Genomic DNA, 15,787 nt, shown 5'->3' with positions numbered 1-15,787 from the left:
GTGGCACACGGCTTTACTCCTAGCATTCATTAGGCAGAGACAGGCAGATCTCTGTGAGTTTTAGTCCAGCCTGGTCTACATAGGGAGTTCCAGGACAGCCAAAGCTATGTAATAAGACTGTTTCAATCCGCCTCCACCAAAACAAAACAAAAAAGAAAGAAAAAAAAAGAAAACCTTATACAGGTGTAGTGACCACACTTCTATTATCAGTTACAATGGGGGAGGGTGCCTGGAGTTCTCAGGCAGATTTTCAGGGTCTGAGTCCCCTGGTAGGGGGTGGGGCAGGGAAAGCAGTCCCTTCTAGTGCTGCCCATTAACCTTGCTACAATGCTTCTCTGCCCTCTGGTGGCAGGAGACAATCTCAGGGACGCTAGGCTGCCAGGTTGTTTGTCTTGTGCCCCCTACCCAATTTTTAACCCATTTTAGCCAAGATGGGTGGGACTATGGTCCAGCAGGCTCAGGCCTGGTGGAGGGTCCTCGGGTCGGAGTGAGCAGGTCTTCAGGTGGCGGCTGTTGGGAGGTTGTTGTGGAGATGATTGGGAGGCTGCAGGTGTGGGCTGGAGAAGCCGCTATTAAAGGGGCGGGTGGTGCAGCGCCTGCGCTCCGGATGTCCTTTCGTGCTTTGGTTCTGTATGTGGCTTGCTGAGAGGGTGGTGAGGACCCACCATGGGGAGCGTGAGAGGCCTGTGGTCTTGGATGCTAGCTTTGCTCTCCTTGCCGGGTAAGCTGGCTCCTGCCTCTGGGCACGGGGAGGAAGCCAGGCGCTGTGGCTGTAGCTTAAAGTAGTCTTAAAAGAGCTTCACGGCTCCGCATGGAGGTCTCCTACACCCGTAGGTGCAGAGGGCCCGCCTAACCGTAGATTGCCCAGCACCACACCACATAACTACTTGTTTTAAGGTACAGGCTCTTTTCTAACCCGGCTAGGGCAGCAGTCACTCCAGCTCTGAGCCTGGGTTGAGGAAAAGCTGAAGAGAAGGGGCTGAGGTTAGCCCCGAATCTGGTGCCGCCGCAAGATTTAAATTTCATCCTGCCTCTCTTCATCCCTTTTGCCTCATGTGCTGCCCTAGCCAAGTGCTAGTCCCTCGAAGGGCCCTCCTTCGTTGGCGGCATCTAGGTCTTGCTGTTAGGTGGGGTTGAGTGGGAAGCCCAGGCAGGCTCAGGGCTGCTGCGGGGAGGTCTCCTGAAGGGGCTGAGTGTTGCTTCCCATGCCCCACTATCCCATCTCACCAATGGAACCCTGGGGGCATCTATGTGTCTGCACTTGCCTTTCCCCGCCAGGTTTGATCCTGGGAGCACCCTCACCACCCAGATGTTCAGGAGTCTGCAGCACCAGTGTCCCAGAAGGCTTCACTCCTGAAGGGAGCCAGGGATCGCAGGACAAGGACATCCCCGCAATTAACCAAGGTGAGACCACTGGATCGTGCTCCCAAAAGTCACGCTGAGTGTGGGCACACAGAAAAGGTTGAAATGTCCCCACATATTTTGGGACTTCTAAATAAGTGCATGTTTCATGAGGAAAAGCTTTAGATCTTTTTTTCTGTATTTTTTTTTGCTGGTGAATTATTATTTTGATTCTGTTTAACTTTTATTGATTCTCTGTGGGTTTTACATCATGAATCCTGATCTCCCCTATCTCCCCGTCTTCTCACGTCCACCCTTTGCCCATGCAGCCTCCCCACCAAAACAAAACAAAATTTAAAAGAAAAACCAAAAACCAAACAACAAAAGAATCTCGTTGTGGAAGCTGTAGTGTGGTCTGTTGAGTCACAGAGTCTACCCCTCAGTCCATCCTTCTTTACTTGTAAGTGTTCATTGCTAGGAATCATTCACTGGCCTGCTCCGAGGCCTCTGGCTTCTGCTACACCATCCACAGTGGGTTCTCTCTGGGGCTTCTCTCGGATAGTCTGTTGTCCTGTAGTTTTGGATCTGTAGGTTCATCCCTTTCACCTGCTTGATAGTTCCTAGATGAGGTGGATACTGAGGTGGGCCAACTCATGCCTTGGTTCTGGGCCTGGATGGTAGCTGGGCTAGTTAACCCTCCAGTTTTTCCTCATCTTCACAACCTGGTATATGAGTGAGTTCTAGGACAACCAGGGCTCCACAGTGAAACATTTGTCTTGACCCTATCCCTCCCCTCCCTGCCAGAGAGAGAGAGAGAGAGAGAGAGAGAGAGAGAGAGAGAGAGAGAGAGAGAGAGTTAGCGAGCAGCACTGGCTCTCTCTCTCAATCTGGGAGTTGAGCAAAATCATCAGTAGATCTTTGAGAACATGCCAGTCACTCTGTAGGGGACAGTGTACAGGTGTGACCTAGCCAGTAGGGGCTGGGGTATTAAAAAATGAAGAATCCAGCGGCACAGGGCCTCCCTGTCTGGGAATCTCAAACAGTGAGGAACACAGACACATTGGGTTGAAGTTGGTGGTAGTGAAGATGGATTCAGATAATAAGAGACATCATGGGCTGAAATGTTGGGAACAGAGGTAAACTTGGCTTAGGGTAGGTGGTGGCCACAGTGTGGTCTTCTCCCTTCTTTATTTGTGAGCTGGTTAGAAGCTCAGATGGGCACCAGTCTTTACTCAGTCATTGTCCTCTGTAGGTAGCCAGAGCCAAGAGTCTTCGTGGCACTCATTTCAATGCCATGACAAACTTCTCCCATGCTGGGGCTCACAGTAGCTGCCAACAGCTGCCCCTGCCTATGTGATGTCTAATTGGGAAATGTTACTCTCCCCAGCTGCTTTAAATGATGGCTCTGATGCTGTTGATCCCACACAACTGTACCAGGTCCTGGAGCAGTGTTTCTCAACCTTCCTGATGCTGTGATCCTTTAACACAGTTCCTCATGTTGTGGTGACCCCAACCATAAAATCATTTTCATTGCTACTTCATAACTGTAACTTTGCTATTGTTATGACTCATAACGAAATATCTGTGTTTCCTGATGGTCTTAGGTGTCCCCTGTGAAGGGTCATTCACTCCCCCAAAGGAGTCGTGACCCACAGGTTGAGAACCACTGTTGTGGCGTTGTGGCAAGTGCTCTTTTAGATTTAAGGATGCAGTCTTGATCGGAGATAATCTTGAGTGGACTCCTCTTACCTGAAGAGGGCTCTTAAGGGGTGCAACTGGCCTGTGTCACCATCTGTCATTTGAAGCTCTGAGATCAGGCAGCGCTCCTGTATTCTTAAGCCTCTTATGGCTTCCGTCTCTGCCTCATGGGTCCTCCTGAGATGGCTCTTCCCAGCAGTTAGCTATGGAAGGCTCCCTGACTAGGAGGAAGATGAGAAGCTAAAGTGAATAGAGACAAAAAGTATTTAACCTCCTCAACATCCTTCTACGGCTATGACTTTGTAATTTTGGTTCCTTTACCTCAAGGGTCCAGAATGTAATGTGTGATTATGGGAAGTAGATGGTGGGGTGGGGGCAAGGTGAGGCAGGAGAGACCAGGGCATGTTCTGGGGAGTATGACTTGGGCTGGGCTGAGCCCAAATGGGAGAGAAGGTGGCATCCTCACAGATGAGGGCCTGGAGGTGGAACTGATCCCAAGTGCTGGGGAATCATGGCTGTGTTTGAACAGGGGAAGGATACAAACAGGTTGAGAAGACTCACACACATTTGCAGCCTGGGTCTCAGCCGGGCCATTGGACTTCCCCAAAGCCACATAGCCTTGGCCCTCAAAGAAGCTTAGCTCCAAAGTAGAAGGCATAGACACTGGCATTGCTAGGTTTGTCCCGGCCTGTGTTCTGGAAGTCACAGGTGACACACATCCCTTCCTCCTTTCCCTCCCAGGGCTCATCTCAGAGGAGACCCCAGAAAGCAGCTTCCTGGTTGAAGGGGACATCATCCGGCCGGTGAGTTGTGCACATGTGGTATGCACAGCCGCAAAGCCATGAGAGTGCCCTCGAAACCCCCTTCTAGGTGTCATCGAGGGCTTTGGTTTGTATGACCGGTTAGGTAATATGATCATGGTGGCAGCTGAGATGACAGCGTAGTCAGCCCAAGAGGGCTCCTTGGAAGAGGAGATTCAAGCTTTTAGACCCTACTTGACACCCTGCCCAGGAGAGAACTCAGAAAACACGAGGCTGGAGACGTGATCCCAGACCAACTTGTATATGTGTGTGAGACCTGGCTGGTTGTAAAGCTCCCCCTAGGGAAGCTGGAGCAAGGAGGAACATGGAGAGACCATCTTGGCTAGGGGCAGAGGGCTGAGTCAAAAGGGAGGCTGATGGAAAAGGAAATGACATCGCAGAGAGAAGACACATTGTTTAGGAGAGCGTAGGTGGCAGAAGGCTGCTGGATATGACCATGAGCAGTGGGAAGCAAGATCAATTCTGCGTGTTCAGAGGGGGCTGACGGCGACAAGGCTGTCCTGGAGTTCATAGGCTAACAGGTTAGGGTATCCATTAGAGATGAGTATGCACACACCTGCTATTTGAAACTCTTACAGCAGAAATAAATCAAGTTGGTGGCTAGAGGGGGTAGGGCCTTCTGGGATCTGTGAAGCTTACTCTTTAGAGTTCTGGTTAGTGGATGGTGGGAGAGCGGCATTTGTGAGGGTATCGCCCTGAGCAGGACCCTTCCCGTTCTTATGTCCTGAGGAGGTGCTTGGGAGGGGCTGAGTCCTTCTGAGCCAGGCCTCCTGGGGTGCCAACCTTAGGTACTTTTATCTACTCGATAGAATATGATAGAACACATTGCAACTTCTGTTAATCTGAATTCTTTTTTTAAGGTTTATTATGCATACAATGTGCTGTTGGCATGTATGCCCACATGCCAGAAAGAGGGCACCAGATCTCATCACAGATGGTTGTGAGCCACCAGTGGTTGCTGGGAATTGAACTCAGGTCCTCTGGAATAGCAGCCAGTGCTCTTAACCTCTGAGCCATCTCTCCAGCCCCTGTTATCTGAATTCTCTCGTTCCTCTTCTAACGGTGTCCTTGTTCCCAAGACCTCCCTGTGGCACCTCTCACATCTCCAGGGTTCTGATGGTCTGAGGCAGGGCACCTCAGGGAGTAGGACACTTAGGTGGCCTGTGTCCTCCACTAACTCTGAGCTGCAATCTCTCCTCAGAGCCCCTTCCGACTGTTGTCAGTGACCAACAATAAATGGCCCAAGGGTGCTGGTGGCATTGTGGAGATCCCCTTCCTGCTCTCCAACAAGTATGGTGAGAGCTGAGGTGGGGCTTCCCACCCTTCTCCTGGATGCAGCGGGGCTCCTGCAGGGAGCTCCCCTTCTCCTGCAGCACCACATCCCTTACACGGAGAGTGCTGTGCAGAGCTCCCCTCCCCAGGGCATCTGAACTGCGGTGGGGGTGTGCGCGCGGTGTGTGGGGTGTGCACGCGGTGTGTGGGGTGTGCGCGCGGTGTGTGGGGTGTGCGCGCGGTGTGTGGGGTGTGCGCGCGGTGTGTGGGGTGTGCGCGCGGTGTGTGGGGTGTGGGCGGTGGAGGGGTGTGGGCGGGTGGGTGGGGGTGTGCGTGTGTGTAATACTGGAAGATCTGGTGGAACTCTGTAGCCCCCTCTAGGCTACATAGTCACACAGCCAGGGCCTTTCTGCAGCTTCGTGTTCCTCTTCAATATTGTTCTCTCTGAACACTGTTTTTGGAACATTTGAGCTTAATGTCTGGTCTCAGCCCCCATGCAGACTTCAGGAGATCCTCAAGAGCTATTGGGACCTCCATAGAGGGTCAGCCATGGTGTGTCTTTCCCAGATGAGCCCAGTCGCCGGGTCATTATGGAGGCTTTTGCTGAGTTTGAACGTTCCACATGCATCCGGTTTGTTGCCTACCAGGGCCACAGAGACTTCATTTCCATCCTTCCTATGTCAGGGTAAGTGATCTTGGTGTGTAGCCATGTGGCCACGTGGCTTCGTGGCTTCATGTCTTCCTTGATCATCCCTTAGTGTGCACAAGTGGTATTAAGCCTATTTCTGGGCCTGTTTTCTTGGGCTCAACCCCGGTCTATCCTGAATGGTTCATTCATGACCTGGACTTTCTGGGCCACAGGTGGGTGAGGGATGGGCACAGCACCTCCTCTACAAACCCTCATCTCCTGGAGGTCTTATGGCATGCATCTGGGCAAATGTTGCGTCCTAGTTCTGCCACTCATGTGCCAACTTAAGTCTAGGTGAGTTCCCTAATTTAGCCTCTACTTTCTTTCTGAGGCAGGGGTAGTGGTAATAACATGTCCTACTTTCATTGGACGTGGTGTGAATGGAAGCTGTGACTCAGGCTTATGACATATGACTGCTCACGTAATGAACTGCTCTGTCATGCATGAATGTCAGGTCCCACCTTTTGTCAGCTCAGGTAGTAACCAAGCCCCAGGTGACACCCTCTTCACAGGCCAAGCAGTCAGGGGACCTGGGAGGTGGGACAGTAAGTCTTAGACTAGAGTCCAGAATGGGGAATTGGCAGTAGTCTGATCCTGGTTCATCCCGGGTCCTAAAGCAGAGTAAATTCCTGTTCTCTGACCTTTCTAGCCTGGTACCCAGCTAGCTCACTGCCAAGCGGCTCACGCTCAGGGTCTTGCAGGTGCTTCTCCGGTGTGGGACGCAGTGGAGGGATGCAGGTGGTGTCCCTAGCACCTACTTGTCTCCAGAAGGGCCATGGTATCGTGCTCCATGAGCTCATGCACGTGCTTGGCTTCTGGCATGAGCATTCACGGGCAGATCGGGACCGCTACATCCGCGTCAACTGGAATGAGATCCTCCCAGGTAAGGCAGCTGGCATCTAGGCTAGGCTGGGCCCAGAGGACCTCGAGGAACAGAGGCCTCGGGCCAAGGCTAGAGCTGAGTTGCTTGCCTCCTCTGGAAGAGTCCATCCCACACACTGCCTGTCCCTTTCTCACGAGGCAAGTGGGATTCATGCCTCTCTGGTATTTGGGAGAGGTCCTGTGGGTCTCTAGAGTGGTACCCAAGGAAGGACATCAGCCATTTGCTTTGTCTCTCTTCTCTCTGCCACCGTCAGTTATCTGACTGTGAGGTTGACAGTGTCCTATGACTCTTGCTCACTGAGTATTCAGCAGTCCCCGTGTGACAGACGTTAGTGTGTGATATTGGGGCGAGGGCTACATATCAGTTGTGGGCACTGAGCCAGGAGAGAGATGGGGGAGGGTAGACCAGATACCTGTGGCAAGCACGGGGGCAACACTGAAAGGCTGAGGGTACCAAAGATGTGAATCAGTGGGCATGTGGCTCAGTACCCTGGTCGTGGCAGAGCCAAGGCTGACGGAGGGAGGGGCTCTTATGCCAGTGGGCAGCATGCGTGCCGCACATGGTACAGGGATCAGATGATCTCAGTGGTGAGAACGACAGCTTCCTCAGACAGGTGGGGAGCTGTGGAGGGGTAAGAGCCATGGGACACTTGGAGATGCAGGGAGAGTCAGAGGCCTCCTGCCCGTGGGGACCTGGAGGAGCCTCTGCCGCTGCTCTGGGATTGACCAGGTGAAAAGGGGGATACTTGCCCCAGAGACGGTGCTTTGGAGGTAACTGGGTTGCTAATGACAAAGGATGGGATTGGGGAGGTGGGCCGGGGGTGACCATGATCTTTCCAGGTGTTTCTGGGTGTTTGTAAGCACGCATCCTAGGCATCACAGGCTGTGAGGAACTCTAGATCTGAAAACTTCAGTCAATGCAAGCACCCTGATCATGACATAGAGCAGAAGCCAATAGCCCACCAAACCACTAGACTGCTCTCCTTAGGGGATCCAGTCAAATACTTTTAGTTCTGGAGGTTAAAGGAACTTCAGGGGTTCTGAAAAAAAAATAAAGGAAAAGCATGGAAATGTATGTAGTCCTAGCATTCTGGAGGCCGAGGCAGAATTCTGAGTGTGAGGACAGGCAGGGCTATATGGAGTCTGCCTTTAAATAATCAACAAAACACTTTTAAAACCAATGGTTTAATTATGGTAAGAGTAGGCTCAAGGAAAATGTAGAGACATCAATACTCATATTCATAAAAACAAAGAGAATAAATAAGTTAAATGTGTCTGTTTATGATTTTTAAAAAAAACAGTAGAATTAAGGTAGAAGCATAAATTAGAGTTAGAAAACAAGCCCAAATTAATGCAAGAGCTGTCCTAACAATCAAATTGGCCCCAAAACAAAACAAAACAAAACACCTACCTACTAGGGAATGTAGCAAGGTGGTACGGCACCTGTTTGGCTTGTAACTGGGGTTCCATCCCTAGTGCCAACAAGAGTTCACAATCCTATTGGGAAATTATGGTTCCCTCAAAGATAGAAAAGTGAGAATATGTTTGCATTAATGGGCATCAACTCTGCCAGGGCATTAAAACTAATCACAGTGATTGACTTTTGTGGGATCGAGAGGTAGGAAGTCAGAGGAAGCAGGTGGTGTAGGAAACTCACTTTATCTTTATTTATGTATATTCTCTTTTAATATGTGTGTATTGTATTTCTGTGGTGCTGGGGATTGAGCCATTGTGCAGGCTAGATACTTGATAATTTTTGTTTTCTTGAGACACAAGGTGTTACTATGTAGCTTTGGCTGTCCTGGAACTCATGGTAGACCAGGCTGACCTCAAACTCAGAAACCCTCCTACCTCTGTCTTCCAAGTGCTGGGATTAAAGATGCCCACTACTATATTTAGGTAGATACTTGGTTTTTGAGTTAGAGGAATATATTTCTATTCAAAATTATCTTTACTAATAAAGGTTCTTTGAATAGAAGAAATTGGCATTCTTTGGGGCTCTGATTAGGATAAGGAGGCTGCTGGTGACCTTAGGGAAGAAGAGAGTGTGGACACGGCCTGCTGGGATTGGGGAGAGGGGTTGGGAACAAAGGTGCAAGGAACCGGAGGTCCTTTCAGGAGTGGTCAGCAACCTTCCTTCCTCGCTGGCCTGGAGGAGAGCAGCGGGCATTCTGGCCAACCAAGATGACTGGACTGCTAGGTGCCACGTCAGCAGCTTTGTGGTCTGAGATGGGAAGATGAAGGTGGTCTGGCTACTGAGGGCTCAGGCACCATAATCCTGAACAGAGAGGACAGCGTGTCTTTGATGCTAGCTCAAGGAGTAGGCAGGGTACCAGTGTCTAAGGCACAGCAGCCGTAGCTTTGTGGGTGCTTCAGGTTTGCAAAGATTCGAGTCATGCAAAGTGAATTGGGAAGGAGGGACAGCTGGAGAGAGCTTGAAGGAGGTTTGAAGGAGGTCCTGGTTGCCTGGCCACAGGCGCCCCCTGCTTCCACAGCACCTGGTATAGGTCTGGATTCCTTCCAGGGTCCAGTAGAGTAGGGTAGCAAAGACTCTCTGAAAGCAGGGACCAGCCCAGAAAGAGAAGGCTCAGTTGGGGTCGTCAGACTCTTCACTTAGGTGGGTTGTGACTTCCCAGAGTTGTGCACTGCCTGTCTTTTACACACCTACAAAGGTGTGTGTGTCTGTGCTTTAAGGCTTTGAAATCAACTTCATCAAGTCTCGGAGTAGCAACATGTTAGCACCCTACGACTACTCGTCAGTGATGCATTATGGGAGGTGAGCACCCTCTGTTTCCCCCTCTTTCCCTGTCCCCCTCCCCGTCCCTCTTTCCCCTCCCCCCTCCCCTGAGCCCCGACTACTGCGATCCTGACATAGGCCCCACCCCTGGGTTCCAGGTTTGCCTTCAGCTGGCGTGGGCAGCCCACCATCACACCCCTCTGGACCACCAGCGTCCACATTGGCCAGCGATGGAACCTGAGCGCCTCGGATATCACCCGGGTCCGTAGGCTATACAACTGCAGCCCAAGTGTCCCTGACTCCCACAGGAGGGGTAAGAGACAGGGAGAGGGACTTGGTGTAGGGGATGGTGCGGAAGGAGGAGGATAAAGAGATGGTGAGGTTATAAGGAGAGGTGGGTCAGTCATTGTGACCCCACTAACCATAGATTAGTTTAGAAAAGAAGCAAAAACTGTACACAAAAACATAAACAACTGTATGCAGTCTGAATATAGGGTGTGTAAAGTAGCCTGTGTAGGTGCGTGGGATGAGTGCAGAGATATGTGCATGTCTGTGGGGACAGAGTGTAAAAGTTCTGAAATGGATCCTATTCAAATGTGAAACCTAGTGGGCATGATGCTGCACACCTTTGATCCAATCCCAGCACTGGAAAGGCAGAGGCAGAGGCAGAGGCAGGTGTGGCTCTCGGTGAGCCGGAGACCAGTCTGGTCGACATAGTGAGTTCCAGGACAGTCAGCGATACAGTGAGACCCTGTCTCAAAAACGAAAAAGTCAAATGTGAACCCTCAAAAGGTGTGTGTGTGGGGGGGCTTGATTAGGAAAGAAAGGACAGCTAGTGGTTCTCAGCCTATGGGTCGTGACCCCCTTGGGGTTGAATGACCCTTTCAGATATTTACATTACGATTCATAACAGTAGCAAAATTACAGTTAATAAAGTAGCAACGAAGTAATTTTATGGTTGGTCACCACAACATAGGAACTATATTAAAGGGTCACAGCATTAGGAAGCCATTGTACTAGATGGTTCTGAGACAACTAGGTATCTAGGTATTGGCCATTACACACCATGAGGTACAAAAGACTTGTGTGTGCACAGAGAAACTTCACAAAGTTTAGCAAGACACATTGGGATGGGGAAGGGTTTCTTCGCAAATAACCCTAACACTACAAAGATTAATCGGTTCGAAAACATCAAGAGACACCACAAGCAAATTTAAACATAAGTTATAAAGCAGAGATGCTTCCGAACATAGCTAGTATTGTTCTGAACTCAGAAAGAGCTATAAACAGAAAGTCAAACTACCAGATAGAAAAGGTGGTTAGCAGGTCTCCCAGAAGAAACCAACATCGTTCCCTCTCCCTAAATCTGCAGTTCACAGCCTCAGTGATAATTGATAATATCAAATACTGCTAAAGGGTACGGGGCAAAGGGTGATGTTTGTATCTTACTGACAAGGCCACAAAATTGTGGATACCCTTTAGGAAGACAGTGTGACACCCTGTGAAGCTGCTGTGCATGCCTGTGACCCAGATTTTATTTTTAGGTCACCTTACACCTGAGTCCCATCCTCTTTCCCTACCAGCCCCAATTAATCACTAATCCACCTTCTGCCTCCACGGATTTACCTTGTCTAGACATTTCATATAAATGGAGCCAAGTGCCTTTTGTGTCTGGCTTACTGCCCTTAGTATGACCTTTGTGGTTCATCTCTGCTATAGTACCTTATAACTTTTTTTCTTTTCTGCTAACTGACATATTTATTCCTCACTCGATGAGCATTTTGAGTTGTTTCTGCTTTGGCGCTACTATGAATACGTCTGTCGGTGTCTGCCCTAGGCACAAAGTCGCTGGCTCCCATGGTAACGCCATACTCGGCTGTCTTCCAAAACAATTGAGCCACTTAAAAAACTCCATTTAGCTGTGCAGGTGGCTACCAATTTTCCTGCACAATTGCCAAGTCTATGCTTTTGATTTTGAGCATCCCAGTGGGTATGGAAGTATTTTAATTGTTCTAATTTGCATTTCTCTAATGGCTAACTATATCCAGCCTCATGGGATAGCTGGTCCTCTGTATATATGGAAATATCTCATCGTTCTGATTTGTGTTTTTCTGATGGCTAACCATATCTAGCCTCTATGAGAAGGTGGGTCCTCTGTATACCTTTTTGGTTTTGTGTCTATATAGGTTCTTAACCTCAGTTTCAATTGGAATGGGTTTTCCTCGCTGAATTATAAGACTTAAAAAATTACTCTTTTGTTTTGTTTTGCTTTTTTTTTTTTTTTTTTTTTTTGAGACAAGGTTTCTGTCATCCTGGCTATCCTGGAACTCTCTCTGTAGACCAGGCTGGCTTTAAACTCAGAGATCTGCCCACTTCTGCCTCCTGAGTGCTGGGATAAAAGGCATGCACCACCACCACTAGTTTTAAAAAATACCTTTTTTTTAAAAAAAAAAAGTATTTATTTATATAGTATTCTGCCTGTAGGCCAGAAGAGGGCACCAGATCTCATTATAGGTGTTTGTGAGCCACCATGTGGTTGCTAGGAATTGAACTCAGGACCTCTAGAAGAGCAGTCTTAACCACTGAGCCATCTCTCCAGCCCCTAAAAAATATTCTTAATGCTATCTCTTTGTTATATCATTTGGAAATATTTCCTCACATTCTGGGTGCTCAGATTTTTGCTTTTTAGACAGCAGCCTCCTTCCCCACTTTTTATTTGAGACAGAGTCTCACTATGCAGTAGTGGCCAGTCTGGAACCCAATATATAGATCAGACTGACCTCAACACTCAAGAGGTCAGCCTGCCTGTGCTAAGATTAAAAGCACGCACCACATGCCCAACCTAAGTATCATTCTTAATATCATTTTCCCTGATAATATTATACATATATACACTATATATGTATATTTTAATACATCAAATATTACATAATTTTTGTTAAAACTAGAATGAGGTACTGTGACATGAGGATTGCAGGTCAGTCTGGAGCTCTATCACAAAGAGCAGAGAACTGGGACATGGTGAGGAGGGACTGACCCAAGGGAAGGTTGAACACTATGGTGGGCAGATTGGCATGTTTGGGTGTTGAAATGATGGCACACATGGTATGTATATGAAGGAGCAGATGCCGAAGGAGAAAAGCAGCCCAGCTAGAACTCTAGGGAGGGTCAGACACTTACTTGGACACAACAGGAAGGAAGACAACAGGTGTGGACCTGAGTCCATTACAGATCTGGAGACACCGTGTGTAGCCTTGGCTCCTCAGTGAGGTGAGGCTGCTGGCAGAACCCTGGGAGGGACGTGAAGCGCAAGGCACCTGAACCTGGTAGAGATGGCAGGACAAAGGAAGGTGCTGGACTGGGGCAGGGACTTGTGACAGAGGAGAGGTGGCTGGGGATGTGTCCAAAAAGATAATGGCGGCTGAGGTAGGCAAACTCGCAGAGGGGGGCTGGAGAGATGGCTCAGCGGTTAAGAGCATTGCTTGCTCTTCCAAAGGTCCTGAGTTCAATTCCCAGCAACCACATGGTGGCTCACAACCATCTGTAATGAGGTCTGGTACCCTCTTCTGGCCTGTAGGCATAGACAGAGACCGAATATTGTATACTAAATAAATAAATATTAAAAAAAATGTAACAAACTCGCAGAGGGTACCAGCTACTTGAAGGTAAGTTGCTAGAAATGGAGGCTTCAGCTCTTGTGGTTTCTGATGCTGATGTGTCAGAACCAGGCAGGATGAGGGTCGCTGGTCAAAGGAGTCAGCCTGGATTGGTTGAGGTACGCCGATGGAGGAGTGTGAGATCAGGGCATGTGAGCAGGAAAGATGGGACCAAGAGGCAGCAGTGGGCTCCGCCAGAGCAGATAACATGGGCCAGGAAGCTCAAAGTGTTTCCCACAAAGCATTGTCAGTCATGGCCTGGGTGTGGCGGCAAAGAGGAAGCAAAGAGGCTCGTCTCCTGGTGGTGCACAGACCTGAGACCACGCGGGAGCTTCTGAGGGCCTCCCTTGGTTTGAACAGGAGCGGTTCTGGAGGATGTCTAAGAAGTGGGGTGGGAGGTGGGTGTAGAGTGGCCCAAAGAAGGATCTGGTAGGAGAAGGCTGTAGTGCTCGGATCTGTTGGTTTAACAGAGCAACCCAGCTGGGCTGCTGGGGTGTGCGTAGGAGGCCAGCATCTTTTAGTGGTGACCGAGGGGCCAAGTGAGGAGGGGATGGTACACTTCCACCATTCTGTCTTTTCCTATTTGTTTCCAAGACAAGGTCTTTCTGTGTAACCCAGGCTTACCACAGACTCACGGTCCTGTTTCAGCCATAGACTATCACACCCAACAGTTGTCCTGCTGTGTGGTAGGAATGTAAGAGTTCGTGCCTTAGCAGAGATCTAGTAGGCTGTCATCTCACTGCATCTGGCTCCATTACCTCCTTACATGAAGCCAAAATCAGCATTAATTCTTGTGCCCTTTCTGTGATTCCGAGACCTAATTTCTGCTCTCTCCTGCTCCAGGGTTCGAGGCCCACAGTGATGACAGTGATGGAAGAAACCTCCCTCCTTCCTTCCTATCATATATACAGAGACTTCTGGAGGCACTGGCAGAAGAATCTAGAAGCTCTGACCCCAGTTGCTCCAGGACCAGAGGCCAGGGTCTTTTTCCAGAGATCGTAGACAGCCAGGAAAGGTGGGATCATCCTGCTCAGAGCAAGTTCAGTGTGGAGGCCTTGGAAAGACCACCTCAGATGCAAGCTGCTTCTCCAAGGTCAGGGCCCAGAGCAGGTGTAGATGGCGTCTCTCTAGAGCAGTTTCAGGCAGCCCAAGAGCCCGTTGTACCTCCTGCTCCATTTCCAGAAGCCAGAGATCAGCCAGCACCTATTCAAGATGCCTTGGAGAGTCTAGCTCAGCTTCCAGGAGGTTATGCACCTGGAAGTCACATTAGAGAGGTGCCCAGAGACTGAACCCTTTGACTTCTGCCAGCAAGAGGGGAGGATATACTCTGCCCAGAGAAGCTAGGTCTTCTAGTTCCTGGCCCCTCTGGGCATCACCCCTGTCTTCTATCCCCTGCACTGGCCACTCTTGGAGGCCCAGGCCACCCCCTTGGTCTCTTTCTCTACTACATCCCCTCACCCCTGCAGAGTTCCTAGGGATAGAGAAGCCCCCAAAGTCTGTCTGTTCTTGACTTGAGCCCTAGTCCTGGAAGATGCTGGGCATGGATACAGGATTCAGGGAGTGGTGGGCATGAGCAAGATTCCAGCTCCTGGAGGGCCTCTGGGAATTCTACAGCTCAGGATTAGCCCCCAGCATGGACTCAAGTGTTGCCTTGGGCATGGTCTCAGTGGGAAGCCCTGTGATGGGGACCATGAATATCCCCCTGTCCATTATGCTTGGCTCTAAGGATGCTCTGAAGCCCTGGGATTCAACCCTGGTCTCCAGGGCACAGTGTCCAGTTTGTTCTCCTGCTAAACTGGACCAGCAAGAGGGGACTCCTTACCAGATCTGCATGTTGGAAGCCTTGGCAAGAACGCCAGTCTCTGGACAGCAGACTTGAACCTTAATCCCACATCAGATCACTGTTTTTGCTGCTTTGCCCACAGGGTGCTCAGTAGGAAACACTGGGGCGGGGTGTCACATCACTTGTCCTTCAGTCATGCCCCCCTCCTTCTTGGTCTCCCATGAGGTTTCTTCTGGGAACAGAGAAAGTGTGTAGGTACTAGGGTCTGGGCCGGGAGCCCTTCATTCTCCAGGAGTCTGTTGGGAGTTCAGGGAAGCCCTGCTTGGGATGGGAGGAGAACTAGAACTCTGAACTAGTGGGGAAGAGAGCCTCATCCACATGGGAGAAGGCAGAAATAAAGTCGGGTGTTTGCTTCATGCAATGTGTTTTGCTGATTGTGTACAAGGGTCTTTAGCTGGGCGGTGATGGCCCACACCTTTAATCCCAGCACTCCAGAGGCAGAGTCAGGTGGCTCTGAGTTCAAGGCCAGCCTGGTCTACTTAGTTCCAAGATGGCCAGGGCTACACAGAGAAACCCTATCTGGAACTGCCCCCTCCCCCCCTGCCAAAAAACAACAAAAAATCCTAAGGGTCTTTCACGCAAATGCCCATGAGAGCTTCCAGGAAGTCACACACCTCACTCTCGAGGGTCAGGCTTCTGGAAGCAAGTGGACTAGCTCAAGGTGACAGGGAGGTAGAAGAGACAAAGCAGTTTGGTGTCCTGAGGGTGGGCCTTTGCCATCTTCCTAGAGAAGTCACGTGCTGAGCTTGCCTCGGGGGCCATGAGGGCTCTGCAGCCTGTGTCCTCTGTCTAGCTTAGGCTTTAGAACAGAGTTTGGTTCCTGAGGTTGAGTCAGAGGACCAGTACTGG

General features: G+C 50.0%; 1 protein-coding gene across 1 annotated transcript; it reads left to right on the top strand.

Annotated features, from left to right (window-relative positions):
• Nucleotides 1-614: 614 nt before the first annotated feature.
• On the top strand, nt 615-15,248 carry Astl (astacin like metalloendopeptidase). The gene is made up of 9 exons (XM_050134280.1): nt 615-721; nt 1,279-1,404; nt 3,781-3,842; nt 5,062-5,155; nt 5,700-5,817; nt 6,522-6,703; nt 9,397-9,478; nt 9,598-9,752; nt 13,939-15,248. Exons 1-9 carry the CDS (start codon nt 667-669, stop codon nt 14,382-14,384), a joined length of 1,320 nt encoding a protein of 439 aa, XP_049990237.1. The 5' UTR covers nt 615-666; the 3' UTR covers nt 14,385-15,248.
• Nucleotides 15,249-15,787: the final 539 nt, after the last annotated feature.

Source organism: Alexandromys fortis, unplaced genomic scaffold (assembly GCF_014885135.2).
Source record: "Alexandromys fortis isolate MF-2015 unplaced genomic scaffold, M_Fortis_MF-2015_v1.1 scaffold_6, whole genome shotgun sequence".
Classification (NCBI taxonomy): Eukaryota; Metazoa; Chordata; class Mammalia; order Rodentia; family Cricetidae; genus Alexandromys; species Alexandromys fortis.
The sequence above is the reverse complement of the archived record's forward strand: the minus strand, read 5'-3'. Positions and strand labels throughout refer to the sequence as shown.